Raw genomic sequence first — 23,760 nt, 5'->3', positions numbered from 1 at the left:
AAGGAAAAACCACTTCTGATAAACTAACCTTGCTCTTTACCTGGGAGAACAGAATATTCCTGTGAGTTGGAGGTCAGAAACATTCTTCTTCTTTCTACTTAAAAGTAAACAGAACCACCAGAGGACAGCAGGTGGCAGCCTGGCTCCAGCTAAAGAGCCATCATCTTGATTTCAGAGGAACAAAGTTAAAGCCAAAGTCATTTAATAAATGACAAGATTCTGGGAGACAGAATCTTGAAATTCCTTTTCTTATAAATGTTGCACGCCTTTGGATGACCAAGAACTCAAGGCTGCTGTCAGACCTCTTTCCTCACTACCAGGGATATATTAACTACTAAATTCACCTAATAATTTTGTGTATTCTAAGAGAAGTGCTTTCAGGTAAAATGCTTCAACCACTACTCCCTAATGCCAAGTGAAGCTTTGGTTCAGGAGGGCAAGAGAGGGAACGAATCTTAAAGTCAGAAAACTAAATTTGGGAGAGGGGCTTGCAGACCACAAAAGGGAGGATTTAGAGCAAGAGTTTGGCAGAAACACCAGCCAATCACTATGGAAGTTCAAGAAATGTTAATCTGTTAAGAGCCACAGCATCTCAGTGCAAGATACAAAGGATATTTTATAAGCCCCGTTTTAACAGGTGAGAGAGCGGAGGCTAGGGAAGTAACTAACTTCTTGCCTGTGTCACCTGGCAAATGGCAGAACTGGGCTCTGAACCTAACTTTCTGTTTCTACGTCAGCGTAGCAAGGCAGGGATGGTAGGTGGGCATCATGCAGCTGGAGTCCCTGCTTCGTTTCCTCGCTCCATACCATCACAAGCAGAGGTTACGAGAGGCAGACTGACCTTGTTTTCACCAAGTCAAATAGTTGAAGGTAGACAAAGTTTGTACATTAGGACACAAGGAGTGGTGGTCAATAGTTTATGCCCACTGAAGAAAGGAAAAGACAGAATGTGCTATAACTGAAGCAAAATATTCTAGAGACAAGGATATTTTTGGGGGGTAATTTTAAAGCAAGATTGCCCAAAGGCTTCTCTAGGCCACCCAGAGCCCCAGCATTTTATAAAGTCAAAAGGCAAACTTGTCCTTATTTATTTGCTTTACAATATCCACGGACATCACCTGAGAAAGGGAGCATACAGACAGCTTCTAGCAAGACTAGGAAGAATCGAGTGGGTTATTTGTGGGCCTCGGCTTATTTTTCATCAAGAGCACAATGCAATCCAGTGGTCTATACATAGATAAGTTACAGGGAAACCCTAAAGTTCTATCTGTACTTAAAAATGAGAATTCAGAATGGACATATTATCCAAATACTGGCAATTCCCCTGCAAAAACTAAATTTACCTAAGGCAAAGGGATTGGGATTCTTCTCCTTTCTTAAATTGCACAGAAGGGTTAACAAACCCCAAAACCTTTAAGTCAATATACACGAGACTATTTAATCTGAATTTTCTTCTTAATGTAAAGAGCGCTGGCCCAAGAGTCAGACTTCACCCTTCTAAGCTTCAGTTTCCTCATCTATGAAATGAGAGTGAAATAATACTGATTAGTTGATAGGGTAGTGGTTACAGATTCTATGAGATATCAAGAGTCCTTTAACAGATTCCTTTGCATAAAGTGTTCATTCTATTAGGTATTATTTTTATACACCTTAAGAATAAATTAAGAACTGCCCTTTGGAGTTAGCTCTCCCCTCCATTCTAACCCTGGTCCTAGTCATGATGAAAGCATAAGAAAGGCTGGGAAGAGGGAATTGGGCATAACCACTTTGATTTGTACATTCAGATTAGGAAATTTCTGAAAATTTCCTAAGCTTCAAGTAAGAAGTGCCCAAAGCTATGAGGAGGTAAACTGAGGCAATAAAAAAATACACAACAAAAGTTCATACTCCATTTGGTTCTTTTTATTAGAACTCGAGAATACAGCAAGTAGGGAAATCTCATGGTGAATAGAACCATCACATGGATACCTTTCTGGAACTCCAACCTTGTATGATCCCCAAAAGTGTGCTTTGTGGGCTTCAGCAATTTATAGAGGGGAAGGGGGAAAATACTGAAAAAGGCCACTATTCAATGGTGAAAGAATGAAGCTGTAGAGGTCATAACCAGCCCAGGGCCAAAAATGAAAATTAAAAATCTGCACAGAGCAAGCAAGCCTCTGACTGCTGAGAGTAAGGCATTCAGGCGCCAACCTGGTGAGAGTTCTCAGCGAGCACTATAAGACCAAGTGCACAGTGAGGCTGTTGGTAGTGAGTTGCACATACACACACACACATAAATGGGCACACGCACATACGTGCGCACACGCGCGCGCACACACACCCTAAAGAGGGAGATTTTTACTGGATGACACATCATCGATGTTTTCATTTTTCCTAAGAGTTTGTGCTATGTGGAACCAGATTCAGCTCCTCCTTTGGGGTGTGGGGTGACTGGACCCAGAGACTGCTACTTCTGTTGGTGGTGTTACAGGGCTGCATCTTAGACCCTGTATCCCAAAGTGCATGACCAAAGAGCAATGCTGGCTTCTGATATGTGCTGTTGTTTCCAAGAAACTAAGTGAGCATCCATCCTTTCAGATGGCCACTGTCCTGCTGGACTGTTTCCTCAAAGGGAGTAATACTGTTCTTTATTCTGTCAGGCACTGCACCAGTTCACCCACTGAGTCTTTTACTGGGTCCACCTAGCACCCAGGGCAGTGACCTTATCCAGAAAAAAATACTCTTAAGTTCTTCCCAAGTTCTACAGTGGATTCCTTCTTCCTGGTTCTCAGCTTTTGCTGGAGATTGGAAGGGGAGAGAAAGGAGAAAAATAATCGAAAAAACTCTATACTGAATTAAATAGGAGACCCTTCCCATATTCTCAAACACCCACTTGAGGATACCAGCCCCCGTACTTAGGGCCTCAGTGTTAGTTCTAATACCCCCAATCCCCAGGATGTAATTTAATCACTTGAAGTCTTAGATGATAGTAAGTAACCTAAGACTCAAGCGCTATTTTGGTGGTTTGCCTATGAGCCAAGATCAGAATTCTGTGAACCAGATCCTCCTCCTACCACTCTCCCTGACACCATAACAGAGTACACCTCTGGGACATGAGCCATCTTTTTTTACTTCTAGCAGGTCTTCAAAGATATAGCTTTAAGGATTTTACCAGACTCCCTGGCAATAATGTACAATTTCCTTTTAAAACTTCCCACTATACTATCCCTAAAAAATGGGGTTCAGGGAATGCTGATAACTCCATGGTGGGTATTGGATCCTGCTTTACAAGAGTTGTACTGGCTTTCTTGTTCAAGGAGAGCTGATGTGTCTGTCACACCTAGGCTTAGCAAGACAGTGTACCAGAGGTGAAACTCATCTTTCCTAATCCAAAGGAAGTGTTCTCCTAACCTATGTTAATGAGCTCAGGAGGCACCTGGACAAGTCAGAATCTCTTCAGTGGCTGGCTCTATGCCAAGAACTGATGCCAGGGAAAGGTCAATTTTTATTCCCAGGAGGAAGAAGGTAGTTAGGGCAGTGATTTTAATAGAGAGAAATTTCCAGGGTGTTCCAGAGCTCCATAGCAAGGATATGGAAAACTGTCACATCCCTACAATCAGATAAAAATCAGCACAAAATTGCACAGGATGCCAGGAAGTCATCAGAGCAGCCCATGTGCTAACATTTCCAGAGCTCCTCCTACTGTCTCCACTACCCCTTTGCCAACATAATTGACTTTCCCAAGTAGATGGCTCTACTCCTTAGAAAGGTTCACTATCAGCATGGGAAACAAGTCAGTCTCTCAAATGACCTTACCTAGAACCTTTATCTAACACATCCTGTTGGCCAGTCACGTGCTGCTTCCACCGAGAAAACACACACCACTTCTGTCTACCTCAGGTCTCCCAAAGGCTCTCAGGCACGAGAGTGGTCATGTGATCACTGGGCTGGGGCTGTACTCTCTGCCCCACCAGGGTCCAAGGAATGTCAGCCTTTAGAAGGCACCTTGGTGCACCAAGGCATTATACATTCTGAGGCTATCACCTGATCTTCCTATAGTCACTTTGTGCAAAATTGAAACAGTGTGTGGTACTTGCATGTTTCATTCTATACAAAAATTCTCCCTCCCTCCCCTACCTCTATGTTTTAAACATTTATATAAATTCTTATTGAAACAGTAAATTAGAAATCTTATTTACATTAATTTCTTTGTTCTCCCAAAAGAGCATCTAAAACCACACTCCCACTCCTTAATAGGATATAAACGTTCATCTAAATTGGTTTGTATTATTGTTTTAAGGAGAGAGAATGGGAGAAGAACAAACTGCCTGTAAACCATTTCCCCATCTTCTACAAATAAATATGATATGGATCAGAAGCCAGTTTGCCAAGGGTCTTGCAGAGTCCTCAATTGGTAGATCCCAAGAATAAGTCAGGGTTTGGGCCATTTCTCCTTTTCTCCAAATTGATGCACTCCATCCTTTGAGGTATGATTTATTTTTGTTTTTCTCTTCTCAGTCATGTACCACGTGGAGCCTCTGGGGCATCACAAAGCCCATGAGGCTGTCAAAGTTTCGGGGCTCCTCTGGCACTGGCATCAATGGCCAGTAAAGGGAGGCCTGCAGGCGCTGCAGGCCCTGGTTCAGGGTCACAGTCCCTGGCTACTGGTAGGTATCACAGTGCATCCTCTTCACTGCAGCCTCCGCCAATCATGAAACGGAACTCCTGGAGGTTTGAGACACCATGGAAGTGAACAAAAGCGCCAGCAACCACAAAGATGTGAAACAGCTGATGAGAGTGAAACTACAGGCAAAAAAAAAGGGGGGGGGAGAGAAACCCATACACTATTAAAAGTCTGCTAAAGAGTGTGTGTGTGTGTGTGTGTGTGTGTGTGTGTGTGTGTGTGTGTGTGTAAGATCAGCCCTGAGCTAACATCGATGCCAATACTCCTCTTTTTGCTGAGGAAGATTGACCCTCAGCTAACATCTGTGCCCATCTTCCTCCACTTTATGTGAGATGCCACCACAGCATGGCCTGACAAGCGGTGTGTCGGTGCACACCCAGGATCCGAACCCGGGTCACCAGCAGCAGAGCGCACACACTTAACCGCTACTCCACGGGGATGGCCCTAAAGATTCTTAAGATCATTTATGCTGAGCAGAGGACAGGGAATGGATGTGACAGAGCTCAAATTCAAGGTGTCTGCCGATTTGGGAACATCCATTAGGCATATCACGTTCTGCCAAAGTGAAGGCCAGCTATCCCTAAAGAAATCAAGGTGCTGCCACTAAGTTCTTGACCTGGAAATGTGCACACTTAATGCTGCTGTATCTGGTGAACTCAGGGGCACAAAACGTACACTGACTCTCATGGACAGACCACAAAAGCCCCAACAATTCCTTGATGCCTAGCAGTTTGCTATGGTTAGACAGAGGGGTGTTTTCCTCATTGCTGATGGACCTTTTTGTCATGGACTAAAAACACTAGAGCTATGGTCATTTAAATGTTGCTCTCTGTTAGAAAAACTAAACAGATTTCCAGGATTGGGTGGAAGGTTAAAATATATGGTGGCCAGAGTTTCCTGCAGCTCTAAGACTATGGAATTACATGAACAACATACTATATCAAAAGACCAGGAGGGCCAGCCCCGTTGGCCTAGTGGTTAAGTTCAGCGCCCTCCACTTCGGCGGCCCAGGGTTCGGTTCCCAGATGCAGAGGTATACTGCTCTGTCAGCGGCCATGCTGTGCTGGCAGCCCATATACTAAAAAGTAGAGGAAGACTGGCACAGATGTTAGCTCAGGGCAAATCTTCCTCAGAAAAAAAAAAAAAGACTAGGAAAGCAGGGCCTTTTACTTCCTTCTCAAGTCAGAAGCTGGTCTACAAGCATGTGATATTATTTCTGATTTAATCTGTTCTGTTGACTGCTAGTTCATATCTCAAAAGGGGTTATCAATTGCTCAGTGCATCAAACATCACTTCAAAAATTACACTATTCTCTCATTATAGTTTCAAAATGAAACAGTACAGTGGCAAAACAGTATTTATCAAGGGAAAGACACTGATTTTAGAAGTGTAAACTAGAAGGATCCACAAGTCATATCCCAAGAGATGTTTCCTAGGAAACCAAAGAGGATTCATTCTCCCAAAAAAGGAGGAAAGGTAAAAATCTCTCCACATCAATGTCAAAATTATGAGGAGGCAATCGCAGAAAGAATCTTAGCTAATTTGAAGCTCAAAAGATTGCCTAAATTCACATTATCTTCATTTTACAGATAGCTAAACAGAACTTGGAAGAGACTACATGATCAGCTTAGACTATAATAATCAGCAACAAGTTGAGGAACAGAATTCCTGAAATCAGACTTCATATCAAACAACACTCCAATTGTATACTACTGAAAATGTTTCAGGCCATCTTCAGTTATAAAATTTTCCACCTGTTTGTCCCTTTATATTTTCTTTTCTCCTTCTCTTTCCTCCTCTCTTACCATTAACCACAATCTAGTTATCTCTACCTCCTCTTCCAACCATACACACTCAATCTCTCATTATCACTGAATTTTGGTATCCAAAAGGACCTTGGTAAAAATCTGGTCCATCACCCTTATTTCATAAATGAGGAAACCGAGACAAAAAATGACTAGACGACTTGCCAGTACAGTGTAGTATACAGGAACACAGACCTGACATTAGACTAGCTTGATTTAAATTCCACTCCTACCACTTAATAGCAGGCACACTGGACAAGGGACCTAATCTCCCTAAGCCTCATTTCCTAATCAGTAAAATGAAAACATTAATAATAGTTGTTACACCTTATAGGGCCAATGCATTAAATGAGGTAATCTGTGTAAAGTGCTTACTCAGTACTGTGCCAAGCACCAAGTGCTCAATAAATGTTAGTTATTATTGTACTTATCGTCCAGAGAAACACAACTAATGAGGCAGACTTAGGACTAGAATATAGGTCTCTCCATTTTGAGTCTAAAACTTTTTAAATCATTTCACTTCCCAGTCTGCCAGTAGCCAGTAACCCACTAACAGGTATGTATGTATACACACTAACCACCCCTGATCATACTTACCCAGATGTCACACTTGCCAGGAAAGAAACGTTCGGGGATGCGGGCAGCATAAAGGGCAGCTCCTGTGATATACAGGCTGGCCATCAGCATCAACCAGCCGATCTGTCCTATGGTGGCAGCCTTCAGGAATCCCTCTGAGATGACATAGTGCAAGGTAGGAATGATTCCACTCAGGCCTAGGCCCAAAAACACTCCTAGGAATCACAAGAAAAGATTAAGTAAAAATGTAGAAGAGAAATAAGGAAGAAGTCACTATTACAGTACAGTACCAGTAATTCTGTAAACTGAATATTTCAAAATAGGATTGAACATTAGCTTCTTGTTTGAAAAGAAAAAGAAGGTTCTTCAAACTCTGGGATACTGCCACACAAGAAAGCACAGCTATGTTCTAAAAGATAGATCTATTTACAAATGCAAGGAGCCTCCTGCTGAGAGAGGCTTAATAAATCAGCAGTCCTCATAGGACTTAAGAATTGTGTAAACCTCCCTAAATGCTGTGCGTCTTTATAGACACAGATTACAATACAGAGGAACTGTACATATGTTATTTTCCCTTTGAAACAACAGACATTCCTGGGGTGGCAGTAGGGTAGAGGGTGGAGGAGGCAATGAGAGAGAGAGAGAGAGGAAGAGAAAAAGAGAGGGAGGGAGAGAGAGAGTGAGGGAGAGAGATGGAGGGAGAGAAAGAGAGAGAGGGAGAGAGGAAGGGAAGGAGGGAGGGAGGGAAGGAAGGAAGGAAGGAGGGAGGGAGGGAGGGAGACAGGCTTCTGAAAGCTCCTAGGCCCAAAAGCACCAATCACGTACAGAAGTCTAACTGAATCACTCCGCCACAGCCCTACTGCCTTCAAAATCATCTAAACTTCTGGATATCACCCAGGTTATAAGATCAACGAAGTGAGTCTGGATCAGCATTTTTTTTAATGAACTAGAATTAAAAAATACCAGACTGTGTCACAAGAGGAAGGTTAAGAACTAGTTTGTAAAAGTTCTGTAATTTATACATATGTGAATTTGTGTGTATATACACGTGTTTAGGGTTGTAAGAGAAAATGTCCCAATCAAAAAAACCTTGAAGGTAAATGATCTAAAACCACTCTGAAATCTGTGTGTCAACCAAAGCACCACAGGAACTCCTCGCAACAACCAGTAATTGCTCCTACATTTTGACACAGAGAGTTAAGAATGACCTTTGCAAAACAAACTGTCATTTGGTAAGCTTTCTCAAAAGACAAGGAGCCTCTGTTTGCTTTCAACATTACCAAAGAAGCTGCTGGCGTGCAACAATATATGTATGCATATATACATACTCATTAATAAAATGAGGGTCTACAAGAGAAGAGGAAAACGGCAATGCTCATCTTACAAAAGGAAGGAATCAAGCAGACCTAAATAACAACTATTGCCTACCTCTACTCCTCACCAAGAAACATCATCATGATCCTGTTCTTTCACTTCTTCTTTCCCCTACATGCTAATAAGTCAAAGGCTCAGGAACTTGGTTCTTCTGATGTGCATAAATAGCAGACTGTTCAGCTCTTCTCAGCAAAGATGTGCTTTCTCATGCACTCAAGCAGGCTTAACACCACATTTAAGTACTATTGAAAGCCAACACTGACCACTGCTCATTTGCTCATATAAACACTTAAAAAGCTTCCCTTCTTATAGTGGTATAACAGTGGTCATTAATATGAAGTTAATTATAACTTCTAACCTTTTAGTTAACTGCAGATGAACCATGGCTTGGATTTTAATACTAAATGGTTTTTGAAAAAAACAAGGTTGCAAGGAAAAATATTCCTTTTAATACTTCTTGTTCATTCTCAGTAGGCACTGGGTTTGATACTGGGGATAGAAAATTGAAGATACAGCCCTGGCTACAAGGAGTCTCCAGTCCAGTGGGAGACAAAACATGTCTGTTAATACCATACTCCTATAGGAAGGCTCGAACTAGGCACCCAGAGGCTTTTGGCTTTTCATAAGATCTCCAGTTAAACTGGCATTATTCTAAAAATAAAAAGCCTCTTTATCTCTACATCAGAAGAGATGTATGGTGCCTACTTTAGTAGAACACAATTAGCATGAAGTCTTATTTACCTAAGGAGATTATACATTTTAAAATAAAAATACAAAATAAAACAAAAAATGAAAACAAAACAAAAACCAATCACTACAAAAAGTACACTCCAAGGTGAAACAGTAAGAAGAATCATTGTTTATTTTACAAAGGTTACAGAGCCACTGCATGAGGGACTGTGTATGTGGCCTTGCACTCAAGTAAACTAGACTGCCCAAAATAGTTATCAGCTCATACAGCTCACCACTGCCCCTCAACTCTAACACTTTAAGACAATTAATGAACACTACTACATTAAAAGCCCCTCAAGAACAGGAACTATGATTTATTCATCTTTGCATCACAAGTACATAGCATAAAGCTTGGCAAATGGTAGACCTTTAATAAATGACCAGTAAATAAATCAATGTCTGGTGTAAAACCTCCATGTGCTCTTACCTGCTCTTACTCCTCGATACTGAGGGGTGGCAAACATGTCCCACTGGGAAACTATAATGGCTGCGATGCCCAGCACACAGATGACAATCAAGTAGATGAAGCAAGGTTGTGGATTACAGTAGAAAGAGTAATAAAGCCAAGGAACAAAACTTCCCATAATCAGAAGAGCAATACCAGAGTAATCCAGTCTAAGATAGGGGAAAAAAACCCATTTAATGTTAATTATTATTGCCTACTATAGGTTCTAATTAATCCCCCATGACATGAGCTAGCAATAATAGCTAAGAGGCAAACTGGGATGCTTGCTTTAATTTTCAAAAAAGTTCCCATCAGATGGTATCAAGAATTCTGTCAACTCTGCTGGCTGTTTTTCCCTAATCCACTGACTCTAAATCACTGATCAAAATATGGACTTTAGGACCAGCCTGGTCACATAGTGGTTAAGTTCGCCTGCTCTGCTTCGGCGGCCTGCAGTTTGCAGGTTCGGATCCCGGGCACGGACCTACACACCGCTCATCAAACCATGCTGTGGCAGCGTCCCATGTACAAAACAGAGGAAGACTGGCATAGATGTTAGCTCAGGGCCAATCTTCCTCACCAAAAAAAAACCAAACAACAACAACAACAAAATATGGACGTTAAAGATACTTACTTAGAGAAGATTCGAGAGACCCCTTCTGAGTGGCAGTAAACTGTGTGGAAGAGCCATGAAAAAGAAAGGCAGAGAATAGCCCCCAAGAAGAATAATCCAAAGACCACCTTCTCTTGCAGAGGGGCCACAAAAGAGATGTTTGGGCGAAACATATAGAAGATCCCCAGGCACAGGAAGAATACACAACCTAGGAAATGAGCACAGGGGAGAAAGAAGAGATTGTCCTTTTGAAGAAACAGTGTTACATGTTGATTATGTTTTCAATCCTTCATAAACACAATGATATCTGAATTAAAAGTTCCATGAGAAAATTTTTCCAAATAACTGAAGCTGATCCAAAATTTGGTCTACTTCACACATTGCTGGTATCATATACTCCTCAGCTTCATACACTGAGTACACAGAATAACTTATTTATCCAAGAACATAATCCAAAAAGAAAGGAGACAATACATGGCCTTTTGTGTCTGGCTTCTTCCACTTAGCATAATGTTTTCAAGGCTCACCCATGTTGTAGCACATATCAGTACTTCATCCCTTTTTATGGCCAAATAATATTTCATTGTATGAATATACCACATTTTATTTATACATTCATCAACTAATAGATATTTGAGTTGTTTACACCTTTTAGCTACTATGAATAATGTTGCTAAAAACATTCATATACACGTTTTTGTGTGAACATGATTTCAATTCTCTTGACTATATATATGTAAGGAGCAGAATTGCTGGTAAATCTGTTTAACTTTTTGAGGAACTGCCAAACTGTTTTTCATAGGGGCTGCACCATTTTACATTCCTATCAGCAATGTGTGAGAGTTCTAATTTTTCCACATCCTTGCCAAGACTTGTTATTTTCCATTTTCCTGACTATAGACATTCCAGTGTGTGCGAAGTGGTATCTCATTGCATTTCTCAAAGTATCTGATTTGCATTTCCCAAAATGACTAATGATTGTGAGCATCTTTTCATGTGTTTATTGGCCATTTATAGATCTTCTTTGGAGAAATGTCTATTCAGATGCTCTGCCCATTTTTTAAATTGGGTTTGTCTTTTTACTGTTTATCTGTAAGAGTTCTTTACTAGACCCTTATCAGATATATGATTTGCAAATATTTTCTCCCATTCTGTGGGTTATCTTTTCACTTTCTTGATAATGTCCTTTAACATATAAAAAGTTTTTTCATTTTGACGAAGTCCAATTTATCTCCTTTTTCTTTGGTTGCTTGTGCTTTAGGTGTCAATTCTAAGAAACTGTCACGTAATCCAAGGTCACAAAGATTTACATCTATGTTTTCTCCTAATGGTTTTATAGTTTTAGTTCTTACATTTTGTCTTTGATCCATTTTGAGTCAATTTTTATATATAGTGTGAGGTAGGGGTCAACTTCTTTTTTTTTTATGTGTAGTTATTCAGTTTTCCCCCATACCATTTGTTGAAAAGACTATTCTTTCCCCAAGTGTATTCTTTCTTTAATATACAATCATGATGGAAAAATACATTATAGATCACATTCTACTTCAAGCCAAACTGAAATTAAATTGTGACTATTCTAAGTAATGACTTTGAAAAATCAGCTTACTTCTATTTAATAACTGCCTTCCTCTCAGTATCCATTAAAATTATACCACATTTTATATAGCACCTTTTCTTTGGCCTAGTTCAAGGACACTGTTTGAAAATCTAGTAGAGAAAAATATGACTTAGTTGTAATAAAATCATAGTGCAAACTAGGATAACCACAGAGTAAACCAGTGAGAAATTACATCATTAGAAATCCAGAGAACAAAATAGCAAATCCCAAATACATTTTTTAATTCTGTCCTTACCCTCAAATAACATGAAAAAGAGGGTAAAGTCAATCACCAATTCATCACACCATCGATATGACATACCTAAGAGATGTGTCCAGATGTTGCCTGTCTCTGTGTGTATTCTGAAAATGCTCTTAAAACAGGCCCGGAAAGAAGGCATAGGAGGCCGGTGTCCATGTAAAAGGAAGTCGTTATCCTTGAGCCAGTCTGGTAGTACATCATGAGGGATTACTCGCCATCGACCTTCCCACACCTGGAAGAAGAATATCGTCAATTTAGCAACACTGGTCTCAAACAACTATCTCTTACCACATTGTCTTACAAAGAGAAAAATAACTTACTTATAGAAAGACAAGTACATTCAAAAGGTATAATGTCCTATATTCTGAGTTTTTAAAAAACAGATTGATGAAAAATATTTTTTAAATGGGGACTTTTCTTAGGAAAAGGAAAGAGTAAATGAACTTACAGAACATGACCTAAAAGAGTGGTTTCAAGCTCTGTTTTAGTCTGGCTAATGGTAGGATGAGGGGTCCAAAGTCCCACCTATACAGATTCCCCTCCTTCATCCTTCACAACAGACTTTATCTCTGAAAATCCCTGTTAACTGATATTAAATATGACCATTTTTATACTTAATATTCCTACTGGTGGAAAAAGCATACAGAATCACACTTTTGTGCCTTTTGCTAAAATCTCTCCCTCTCCCTTCTCTTCCTACCACAGCAAACATGATGAAGTAGAAAAGAAAGGGCACAGGAGTCAGAAAATCTTGGATCTCTACCATTAACTAGTTGAATGAGCTTTAATTAATCACAAAACTGCCAAGCCTCGGTTTTCTCACTTATAAAATGAGGATAACAGTGCTTTGATTATTTCATAAGGAAGTTATGAGGATCAGATAAAATGATCCAAAGCACCTCATAAACGAGTTAGCAAACCCTAGCACCCGCTCCCAAAGGTGGTATGTAACCCTGACCATCCCCAGAGGCTATTACCTGTCTGAGAGTTAGTGACTAATTCACCCTCCTCATGCTGGAAAGATATTAAAGATAGAAATCAATCCTTACATCCTCAAGGCAGTTCACAATGTACCAACAGCTCTGCTGTGACCATATGAAAAGTGCTATTGTGTTACCACACACAGCCGAAATAGTTAAACGCTCCCTTTTTATAATCACAAAGAATATGTTGAGTTTCTTACTAGTTATATATGCATATAATGTCAGTGATTTTTCCCCATTGTTTCTAAATAAACATTCTACTGTGCTAAAAACTGAGTCAAAGAGCTGTACTTTCATAATTATACTGCACTTAGTGTCATATTCAACAGACACTGCATCCTCATTCTCAACCTGGAGTCAAGCCAAATACCAACCCAAACAGGTATCCTCTTTTACCCTCTGGGAAAAAAATAAGAAGATCACAGCTTAACCAAAGACATATTTATTTATAAGCTTGACAAAGACACTGCCTAAATCAAACATCTTAGCAATGATCCACTAGGTTTGTATTAGACCATATAATGCAAAAAACATAACTTTTTTAAAAACTACCCACAGTACACCTCCTATTCCCACATGGGCCTGGCTATGCTGGTAAAATAGCAACAATTAAAGGCTGGGGAAAAAAAAGAGACCAAGATCAAACTTGGAGACTCTAAAGACTAAATGATTTTATTTCCCCTATTCCTGTAATAAAAGGTTTTCCAAAAGGGAAAATACACCAGCAAGGCCACAGGACACTTCATTTTAAATGGTCTCTGTTTACTCGCTTCCAATCAAAGAAAAAGAATCCTCACATCACTAGATATGGCCAGTTTTCAATTATGATCAGTTGCACTGCCATACCAGGGTGGAGCAACCCTAGAGAACACCTTGTAACAGGAAGCTTCTTCATTCTGCTCTCACAGATAAACTGTTAGGGGATGATAAGGGAACAGTAACAGTTTTTGTGCCCACTCATTTTTCTTCAGTAAATCATAGTTTTAGCAAACAAATGCCCTATTTATTCTGCCATTAGCCATTAAACTGAAAGTTTTATCTGCTTTATTCTTTACTCTTTGTTCATTAAGGGAGAACAAAAAGGCAGCAAAATTAGTTACAGTACCCCATTGATCTGTAAATATTAAAAATCCCTAATGGCCCAGACAATAAATATTCAACTTGGAGAGATCTAACATCAAACTTGGTTTTTGAAAAACAAAATATATCTTTTGTATCCCTTTGTGCTAATTCTCCCAAGACAGCAATCATTAGAATGGATCTACTGCTTTGCTTGGCTTTTTCTTCACCAATTTTCAAACACCGATTAAAACTTCCTGGGCTCTAAGTAGACCCACAAATGTTTATATCCCTCCTCCACCCATCCTTTTATCTTGAAAGAGATGTCTATATTCAGATTATAATGTTCTCTTCTCATCCTCTGGTTCAAAGTATAGTATTCTAAGTCAACTGGCTCCAATTATTTTTAGTGTCACTGTGAATGTAGGAAGATCTAAATTTAGTTTTCAGGATCTAAGACCACATGTATAAAAAGTCTAGGTTTCATAAAACCCATGAAAAAGCTAAGAGTCACAAAAATTTCTCTCTAAATTTAGTCTCCAGAAATGTTCAATAAATGAATTTATATACACATACACACATAGACAGACTGACTTATGTTGACTTTAGACCACACCTGCCGGGGCCTCTATTGATCAGATTAATCAAGTGGCTATAAATTTACCAGTGTCCCTGACTATTTTCTCTAAGCAAGCAACCCCAATTACAGTTACCATTCTAAGGAAAAAAAAAAAAAATCCCCACAATTGTTCCTAATAAATCAGATAATGAATTGGAAGAAAAACCCTTAGAGACAGAAAATATACCTGCTAAACTAAAAACACTAGATGTGCATGAAAACCAGGAAATTTCTATCTACAGAGTAGTTTGATTACACATAGAATCCTTAGAAAGAGTAGCACGCTTGCCATCACAGTCAAACAGCAGAATAGATTCAAGGGACTTGGAGATGGCATTTTAGTATCACCAGGCATCAACCACCCCCAATTTTGTTTCATCCTGTCTCATCTGAACTATCAACAAGACATCTACTCTGTTAACCTATGTCAGGAAAGACTTGTTTCCCAGCTGGATATTCTAGTTTTATCAAAATTTTATCATGGCTGCTGCAGGCAAACAAATGTGTTTTGAACACGGTTAAAGTCATGAGACTGCTTCTGTCTCCATTTTACCACAGATTATCCCCAAAGCAAACCAAAGGCTAAGGTACTACCACTCTCCTTAAAGGTTTCTGTTTGGGAACGGTTAAATACCTAGCACAGAAATGACAAGAAAGTGCCACCTTACCTTATAAACAAACTCTTCCATTCTTTCCATAGCATGATGGGCTTGTAAGAGGGGGGACATGCCCATAAACCCCTCATCTTCCTGAGAAGCTTCATCACTGCACTCATGTTCCTCAGAGCTCTGTAAGGCAATCACAGAAATAGTCATGGGCAGAGATCAGGAGCCAAATGAAACAATCAATACACTTTCCTGGAACTATTATAATGAAATTCTCTTAAGGTCAAAACAAGGCCTCAGACAAGTCAAGTCAGTTTATTATAGAATTATGAGCATTAAAAATGAACAACAGTTACTGAATTCTCCCCTGACAGACAAATGAACTACAACATTCCTATGTTTGTTTAGTAGCAAATTCCTGGGGTAGCTTGAACGGTTTGTTTTTTGTTTTAAGGATTATATTCATAGACCACATAATATTATATATATAAAGTTGAGAAATTACTAGGGGGAAAATCTCCAAGATTCCCATCTGGTACATATAAAATAATCATAATACAATGTGGTAAGTGCTCTAGGGGAAGAGAAAGAAACGAGAAAAAAACATTTACTAAATTCTTAAGATGTCAAGCACAAAGGAAAGGGCTTTACACAGGCCGTCTAACTTAATTCTGACAACCACCTTATTAGATAAGTATTCTTATCCCCATTTAACATATAAAAAAAACACTAGGCAAAGGGGTTAAATTAAGTTGCCCAAGGTTAAAACCAATAAAGTAGAAAAGTAAAAATCCAATACCCATTGTCTCTCCACATTCTTGAGGAAATGATCAACTTGTCTAGGGAAGTGGAGGAATAAATGACAATCTAGTTAGACCTTAAGGAATAAATCACTAAAATTAAGATTTCTGTTTCCAGATCAAGCTTCATACTAGTTTAGACAGAATGACATTGTGAGAAGGGCAATGGACTATAAGTCAGAAGACCTACGTAATGCCTGGTTCTACCACTAATATCAACAGAACTTTATAAAGCTCTCTCAACCTTTCTGAGCCTCAATCTTTTCATTTCTATCTAAATGGAGGAGTTTAAACATCTCTACAATCTTCTCCATTCTCTAAAATTCTGTGATTCTGTAACTCATTGAAAAATGACAACATAAGAGAACTGTAATTCCATTTCCACCTAAGAGTCTGCTGGATAAACAGTACTGCTAACATGACCGCATGAAGAAAGGAACTGATCCTCTAACCTCCTAGAAAACTAACTGGGAAGGATGAACATGCAGAGGCCATAAGTAATCTACCACACTTGAATTTGAACATGTTTAAAAAGAAATCCTAAGATTTTATTTTCCTATTCTTCACTTTTCAAGATAACTAGAGGCTCTAAGCAGCATGTGAGACATATTACACACCCAATTTCAATTTTTAAAAAATTATGTTCTCCAAGAAAACTAGCTCGAATCTGCCTCTCTACTATTCTTACCAATAAAACACCCTCCCTTCTTTATCAACCTAAAATTCCCTATCCATCCTTCAATGCCCAGCCTATCAAATTTCCTGTGTAAAACTCTTCCTTAACTATCCTCGCCTAATGTTTCTCAAACTTTCTCTCATGGTTGCCACCTTCCCCTCCATGCCTCCCCAGGAGCATTTTCAGACTGCTTTCCCCCATCCCCATGAAATTTTAATTAACACAGATACACTATATATTTGTTGAGGTACTGTGGCCCTTTAGGGGCCTACAAACCATTATAATATTTAAGAGTTTTTCACTCTCCCCAAATCAAGAAGCAATTTTCACCAGAGAATGTATGCCCTACCTAACACCCATAGCAACTGCCTCCTCTTCTGAACTTCTTTAGCACTTAAAGCCTATATCCCTTATTTGATAACTAATATAATATCTGATTACAGCTCCTGTTTTATTGACTTATACTGTTTTATTTAACGCCTGATAGAATTTTATTTTTAGTGTCATTTCCCAAATTTTTTTAATTTTTTTTTTTTTTTTTACTGAGGAAGATTCGCCCTGAGCTAACATCTGTTGCCAATCTTCCTCTTTTTTTGCCTGAGGGAGATTAGCCCTGAGCTAACATCTGTGCCACTCTTCCTCTCTTTTGTATGTGAGTAGCCATCACAGCATGGCTGACAAGTAGTGTAGGTCCACACCCAGGATCTGAACCCACAAACCCAGGCCACTGAAGCAGAGCACACTGAACTGAACCACTACACCACCGGGCTGCCCCTAAAGTAAATTTTAGTGTCTATATTTCTCTTCTCCCCCATGGCTCTCAAAACAGCTCTGTGCAATATTTAATGTACTTACATAGTGGCTAAATTAATTAATGCTTTAAAAGATTTTCAACAAAACATTTAAAAAGACTGTTGCTAATTAAACATAAAATAAAAATAATAAAATTCCACTAAAAATCCATTTTATGAAAACTGAAAATAGACTAACATGAAACTATTAGCACACTGATTTTAAAGTATAAAATATAAATTTACATATAAAATAGCTCAAATATTTAGGCATGTTCAACATGTATCTGATTCTTCACAAAGAGAAACAGAAATAGGATTCAATCCTGATTCTCATATAAATAAATGTCAGCAGTTTCCAACAAAACTACAAATAAGTACATAAAACAGAACCACAGTTAAATGTTTCCAGCACTATCGTAAGTAAAACCTGATTAAGTTGAAATATCAAAAGGATTACTTAAAGTACAATCAGTTAATTTTGAATATCAGACTAAAAGTACATTAGGATCCATAGAGGACTGTTGACAGGAAAAGGTAAGTCAGCCTCACTGGCCAAAAAAAAGGGCATTTCACACACATGACCTTAAATTATAGACTCAGATAAGGAAAAATGAGGATAGGGTGTCTGTCTCAGTAGGCACTCAGTACCATACATGTCTACAGGAAAGAGAGAGGAATGGCTCAACTTTCCAATCATAAGAAGGGAAGAGGAACAATGACATTGCTGTTCGGGAAGGAACAGTTTTGTGTCTTCAGTAGTGCTAATACAGGTTTACTGAAAGAAAAGAGAAGTACACTCAGAATGTAGGATGTATGGTCTGGGTTGATCACCAACCAGGGGCCAAAAACACTGTTTATTCATTTAGTCAAACAGTTTTAGGTGGCTTACCATAATGGATTAAGAGTGAGTATGAAGCCAGACAAACCTTGACTACTGATAAATTCTGTAATCTTTGACGAGATTACATATGATCTCTCTAAGCATCAGCTTCCTTACCTGTAAAATGATTTTAACAATATTGTACCTACACTGCAGATCTGTTTTAAGGATCAAAGATAATGAATGAAAAGAAACTATCATAGGGCCTAGGACTCAGAAGGCAATAAATAAATGATGGTCTTGATTATCATAATGATGGGCTAGGTACTGAGAACATTAAAGTAGTAGGTATCACAACCTAGTGGAGAAGACATGCACCTATGTAAATAACTACAGCAATGAGCTAAGGAACAGTATGAGAAAGGTCTGATGCAAATAGAAAAGAGAAAACAGTAAACTGTGGCACCGCTGGAAAGTTTTCTAGAAAGGTAATATTTGAACCAAGACCTGAAAAATGTGTAAGAGTTCAACAGACATGACAAGGGAAAGGCATGACAGGTAAAGGTAACAGCACGAATCAAAAACACAGAGGAAATAAAAAGCATGACACAAAGAATATGTAGTTTAGCATGGCTGCAGCAAAAAGTACATGTGATGTGAGGCTAAAAAAGGTAAGTACAGAAACAATCCAAATGTCCATCAACAGACGAATAGATAAACTAAATGTGGCATAATATACATATAATAGAATATTAGTCATAAAAAGGAATGAAGTTCTGACACATGCTACCACATGGATGAACCTAGAGAACATTATGCTAAGTGAAATGTGCCACATACAAAAGGGCAAACATTGTACAATTCCATGTATATGAAATATCTAAAATAGGCAAATTCATAGAGACAGAAAGTAGATTAGAAGTTACCAACAGCTGGGCCGGAAGGAGGAAGGAATGGAGAGTTACTCCGTAATAGGTATAGTTTCTGTTTGGGATGATAAAAAATTTTGGAAATAGTGGTAATGGTTGCACAACATTGTGACTGCAATTAGTGCCACTTAACTGTACACTTAAAAATGGTTAGACGGTATGGAGATTCCTCAAAGAATTAAAAATAGAAATACCCTATGATCCAGCCATCCCACTACTGGGAATCTATCCAATGAACCTGAAATCAACAATCCAAAGAGGCTTATGCACCCCTATGTTCATTGCAGCATTATTCACCATAGCCAAGAAGTGGAAGCAACCTAAGTGTCCCTCGACTGACGACTGGATTAAGAAAATGTGGTATATATACAATGGAATACTACTCAGCCATAAAAAAAGACAAAATCGTCCCATTTGCAACAACATGGATGGGCCTGGAGGGTATTATGTTAAGTGAAATAAGCCAGAAAGAGAAAGACAAACACTGTATGATCTCACTCATATGTGGAATATAAACCAACACATGGACAGAGAAAACTGTATTGTGGTTACCAGGGGCAATGGGGGTAGGGGGTGGGCACAAGGGGTGAAGGGAGACATATATATGGTGATGGACAAACAAAAATGTACAACCCAAAATTTCACAATGTTATAAACTATTAAAACAACAACAACAACAACAACAAAACCTGTTAGAAAATGGCCAGCCCCAGTGGCCTAGTGGTTAAGTTTGGCACGCTCCACGGTCAGAGGCATGGGTTTGGTTCCCAGGCGCGTACCTACATTACTTGTCTTTTAGCGGCCATTCTGTGGTGGTGGCTTACACAAACACACACACCAGAAAAAAAAAAAAAGAAAGAAGAAGATTGGCAACAGATATTAGCTCAGCGGGAATCTTCCTCAAAAAAAAAAAAAAAAAAAAAAACACGGTCAGAATGGCAAATTTATGTTAAATATTTTACCACAATAAAAAAAATAATTAAAAAAGAAGGTAGAGAGATCCATAGCAGTATTATTCATAATAGTCAAAAACCAGAAACAACCCAATTGTCTATCAATAAGAAAATGGATAAACAAGTGTGATATATCTGTATAATGGAACACTACTCAGTAATAGAAAAGAACTACTGAAATACAAAACTATGTGGACGAGTAGCAAAAACATGCCGAGTGAAAGAAGACAATCATAAGAGAATGTGTATTACATGATTCCATTTATATTAAGTTCAGCAAGCAAAATAAATCTATTGTGGTAGAAGCCAGAATAATGGTTACCTCTGGGAATAGGTGTGAGGTGGGGAGGGGTTACTGACTGGAAAAGGGCATGAGAGAGGTTTCTGAAGTGATAGAAATAATCTGCATCTTGACCTCTGTGGTGGTCAAACATATGTAGTGTCATCGTGCTGTAATATTTAAGATTTGGGTATTTTACTGTGTTTAAATTATTCCTCAATAAAATGTTATTTGTGTAAATCATCCCTCAATAAAATGCTTAAAAAAAAACAGGAGGAGGGAGGAATGAAGGTGCAGTTAGGCAGGAACCAGCTCCTTAACGGCTTTTGGTACTCAGGAGCTTTAGGCTTTATCTTGAAGGCAAAGCTGAGCATTTAATTTAAATGATATGAGATCAGGGCAAGCTAAGCATTATTAAATTCGAATTTAGAAACTATTACTTTGGCAACAGAGAGAAGGCCACAACAAAGAAGAGAAACAGGAAAGGAGAGAAACAAATTAAGCAAATACTTAAGAAGTCTAAAGCAGTTGTTCTCAACTAGGGGTAATTTTGCCACCGCCTCCCCCTCAACCCCCTGATATCTGGCAATATCCGGAGTCATTTTTACTTGTCACAAGTTGGGAGAATGCTACTGGCATCTAGTAGGTAGGGGTCAAGATGCTGTTAAACATCTTACAATGCAAAGGACAGTTCCCCACAACAAAGAACTATCTGGCCAAAACGTCAACAGTGGTTGAGAAACTCTAATCTAAAGAAACGACGAGGGAGAGGGATTATATATACCCCATGTGCCACAGTCCAGTACTATGTGTTCACATCAGAAACAAATATATTTTATCAGATACTTCACTGTGAAAGATGCTAATAATGTGAGCTACTTACTATAAAGTGGTTACTAGTAGTGCCAAGGCAAAATAGTAGGCATTCATTCAAAAAATTTAAAAAGTATTCCTTGAACAGCTACCATTTTACAGATGAGGAATCTGAGGTTAAATGATTTCTTCAAGGTCACAGAACTAGAAAATGCCAGAGTCAGAAGTTTCACTCAGGTCCATACACTTCCCAAGTTCGTGCTCTCTTCCTTCTCTTCGCATTGTTTTCTAGTGATGCAACTGCCTGATTCTGTGGTAATACACATTCGGCCAAAAGGCCACAACACATACAGGCAGACCTTGTTTTGCATGGTGGTGCAAGATAGTAAAAATGACTGTGCAAGCCAAAATCATGTAAAGCAATCTTAATAACCAATGGGGAAAATGACTATTCCATGACCTTAAAAAAATGTTGTCGAAACATTACAAACCCTGTCCGTTTTAAATGTATAGGGAAATTTTAAAATATAGTACAACTAGTACTTTTCTAATATGCTATATTTTAAAACAGAAAACACTGAGAATTAAGTGTTTATTTGAAAAAAAAAATAGAGGGGCTGGCCCGGTGGCACAAGCGGGTTAAGTGCATGCGCTCCGCTGCGGCAGCCCGGGGTTCGCCGGTTCGGATCCCAGGCGCGCACCGACCCACTGCTTGACAAGCCATGCTGTGGCAGCGTCCCATATAAAGTGGAGGAAGATGGGCACAGATGTTAGCCCAGGGCCAGTCTTCCTCAGCAAACAAAAAAAAAGAGGAGGATTGGCAGATGTTAGCACAGGGCTGATCTCCTCACAAAAAAAGAAAAGAAAAAAAAAAGTACAAGAGTAATTCGAACAGTGCTTGCCTTCATGTTGTATAACTTACAGCACAAACTAAGCATCTTTTCTATGCCTTAGCAAATTGTCATACAATTGCTATGGGTTTGGGTCGGCTTTCAACATTTTATTCTTTGCACTTTCAACGTTGTGAAATATCTTTAAGAGTCCCTTTAATTTGACTTTTTTACCTGCATCACTTCTCTGGACATCTTCATCCTTTTTGTCACAAACACTTTACTCATTTACGTTGACAAGTTCACCTTCACTAAGCTCCTCTGGCTGCACATTCAGAATCTCTTCTTTGGTGGCAGTCTCAACACTCCCAGTCAGCTATTTCATCTATAACTCCATTTGTGTTTGATGTGACTTGCACTTTCAGCATTATCATTTTCATTTCTTTGCTTCACTTCAATTTTTGTTAACCAATTCTCTCTTTTGATTACTCATTTTTATAACAAGTCACATAGGTTTATCACTGGGAAGCAACACAACTATACACTGCACTCTTGTACATTAAATGAATAACAGATGTATAATAACCAATCAGTTTCTGACAGATTTTCAGAGAAGTGACATGATTGGTCCCTGACCATGATACACATCTATTTATTTGCACAGTCATCTGTGGACTGAAGAGTTAGCAGAAAAGTTTGTACTTTATGCAATTGTTCACAGTAAATATATCATGGTAACTGAAATTTGAACCATACTGCTGAGGGACTGGTATTATTTAACTAACCCATGGTAACCGAAACTCATGTATACTGGAACCTTGCAAAGCTTTAGGGTTGCCTGTATTTATTTTCTCTTCTCATCTTTTACAACTGCCCTTTCTACCCAAAATGGTTCTTCTAAAAAACTAATCTCAATTCAACAGAGTGCAAGCCTAGACGTAAGGCAAGAATTTCACTGTAGATTATTACATTTCTAAGATATGTAACAACATCCAGTTTTTTTGGTCAGTTTTTTGTTAATAAATACCATCAACAGTAGTAATTCCATCTCCGGTGGTTATGAGGCAGAATGCGGTCAGTGGTCAGAAATACATATTCCAGTAAAGGCAAATACTTCCATCCATCTCAACATTTCAGCAAAATTTCTATATTTTTATAAAAGAACGTTTCCTTCAGAAGTGCAAAGTATTAATATGTCTGCTGATTTATCAAGGATCATCCCCAATTCTCACCCTCCTATAACAGAATACTCAGAAATAAGTCCAAAAAAAACAAATGTCTAAAATACTAGACCATAATTAGCTATTTATTGTGTTCAAGCATCATGGAGCTGCTAATTAGAGATCTACACGGAGTGGGTGGTGGTAAATACAGTTCCCTGGGTTAGACATAGAATAACAAGTAGGAATAAAGTGGTAGAGTCAAACACTGCCTAGAACCCAGGATAAAAAAATGCTTTCTCTAGGGTACATGGGCAAGTTGATAGCTATGCCACATAATGATGGTTTGGAAAGCCTATGCTGGGCACTATT

General features: G+C 38.8%; 1 protein-coding gene across 4 annotated transcripts in view; it reads right to left on the bottom strand.

Moving 5' to 3' along the window:
- ADIPOR2 (adiponectin receptor 2) overlaps window positions 1-23,760 on the bottom strand; it is a 429,864-nt gene that overhangs the window by 305,136 nt on the left and 100,968 nt on the right. For 2 of the 4 annotated variants that reach the window (XM_058559139.1, XM_058559138.1), the window contains 6 exons: window positions 15,397-15,516; window positions 12,128-12,299; window positions 10,230-10,416; window positions 9,578-9,765; window positions 7,066-7,259; window positions 2,304-4,782 (listed from right to left, as the gene is read on the bottom strand). In XM_058559139.1, coding sequence (XP_058415122.1) covers window positions 4,654-4,782; window positions 7,066-7,259; window positions 9,578-9,765; window positions 10,230-10,416; window positions 12,128-12,299; window positions 15,397-15,516 — 990 coding nt within the window. In that variant the 3' untranslated portion in view covers window positions 2,304-4,653. Of the gene's footprint in view, window positions 1-2,303; window positions 4,783-7,065; window positions 7,260-9,577; window positions 9,766-10,229; window positions 10,417-12,127; window positions 12,300-15,396; window positions 15,517-23,760 lie in introns of those variants that run through there. The other 2 variants (XR_009222598.1, XM_058559140.1) reach the window with 2 other exon arrangements.

The sequence above is a fragment of the Diceros bicornis genome, chromosome 17 (genome assembly GCF_020826845.1).
Source record: "Diceros bicornis minor isolate mBicDic1 chromosome 17, mDicBic1.mat.cur, whole genome shotgun sequence".
NCBI lineage: Eukaryota > Metazoa > Chordata > Mammalia > Perissodactyla > Rhinocerotidae > Diceros > Diceros bicornis.
The sequence above is the reverse complement of the archived record's forward strand: the minus strand, read 5'-3'. Positions and strand labels throughout refer to the sequence as shown.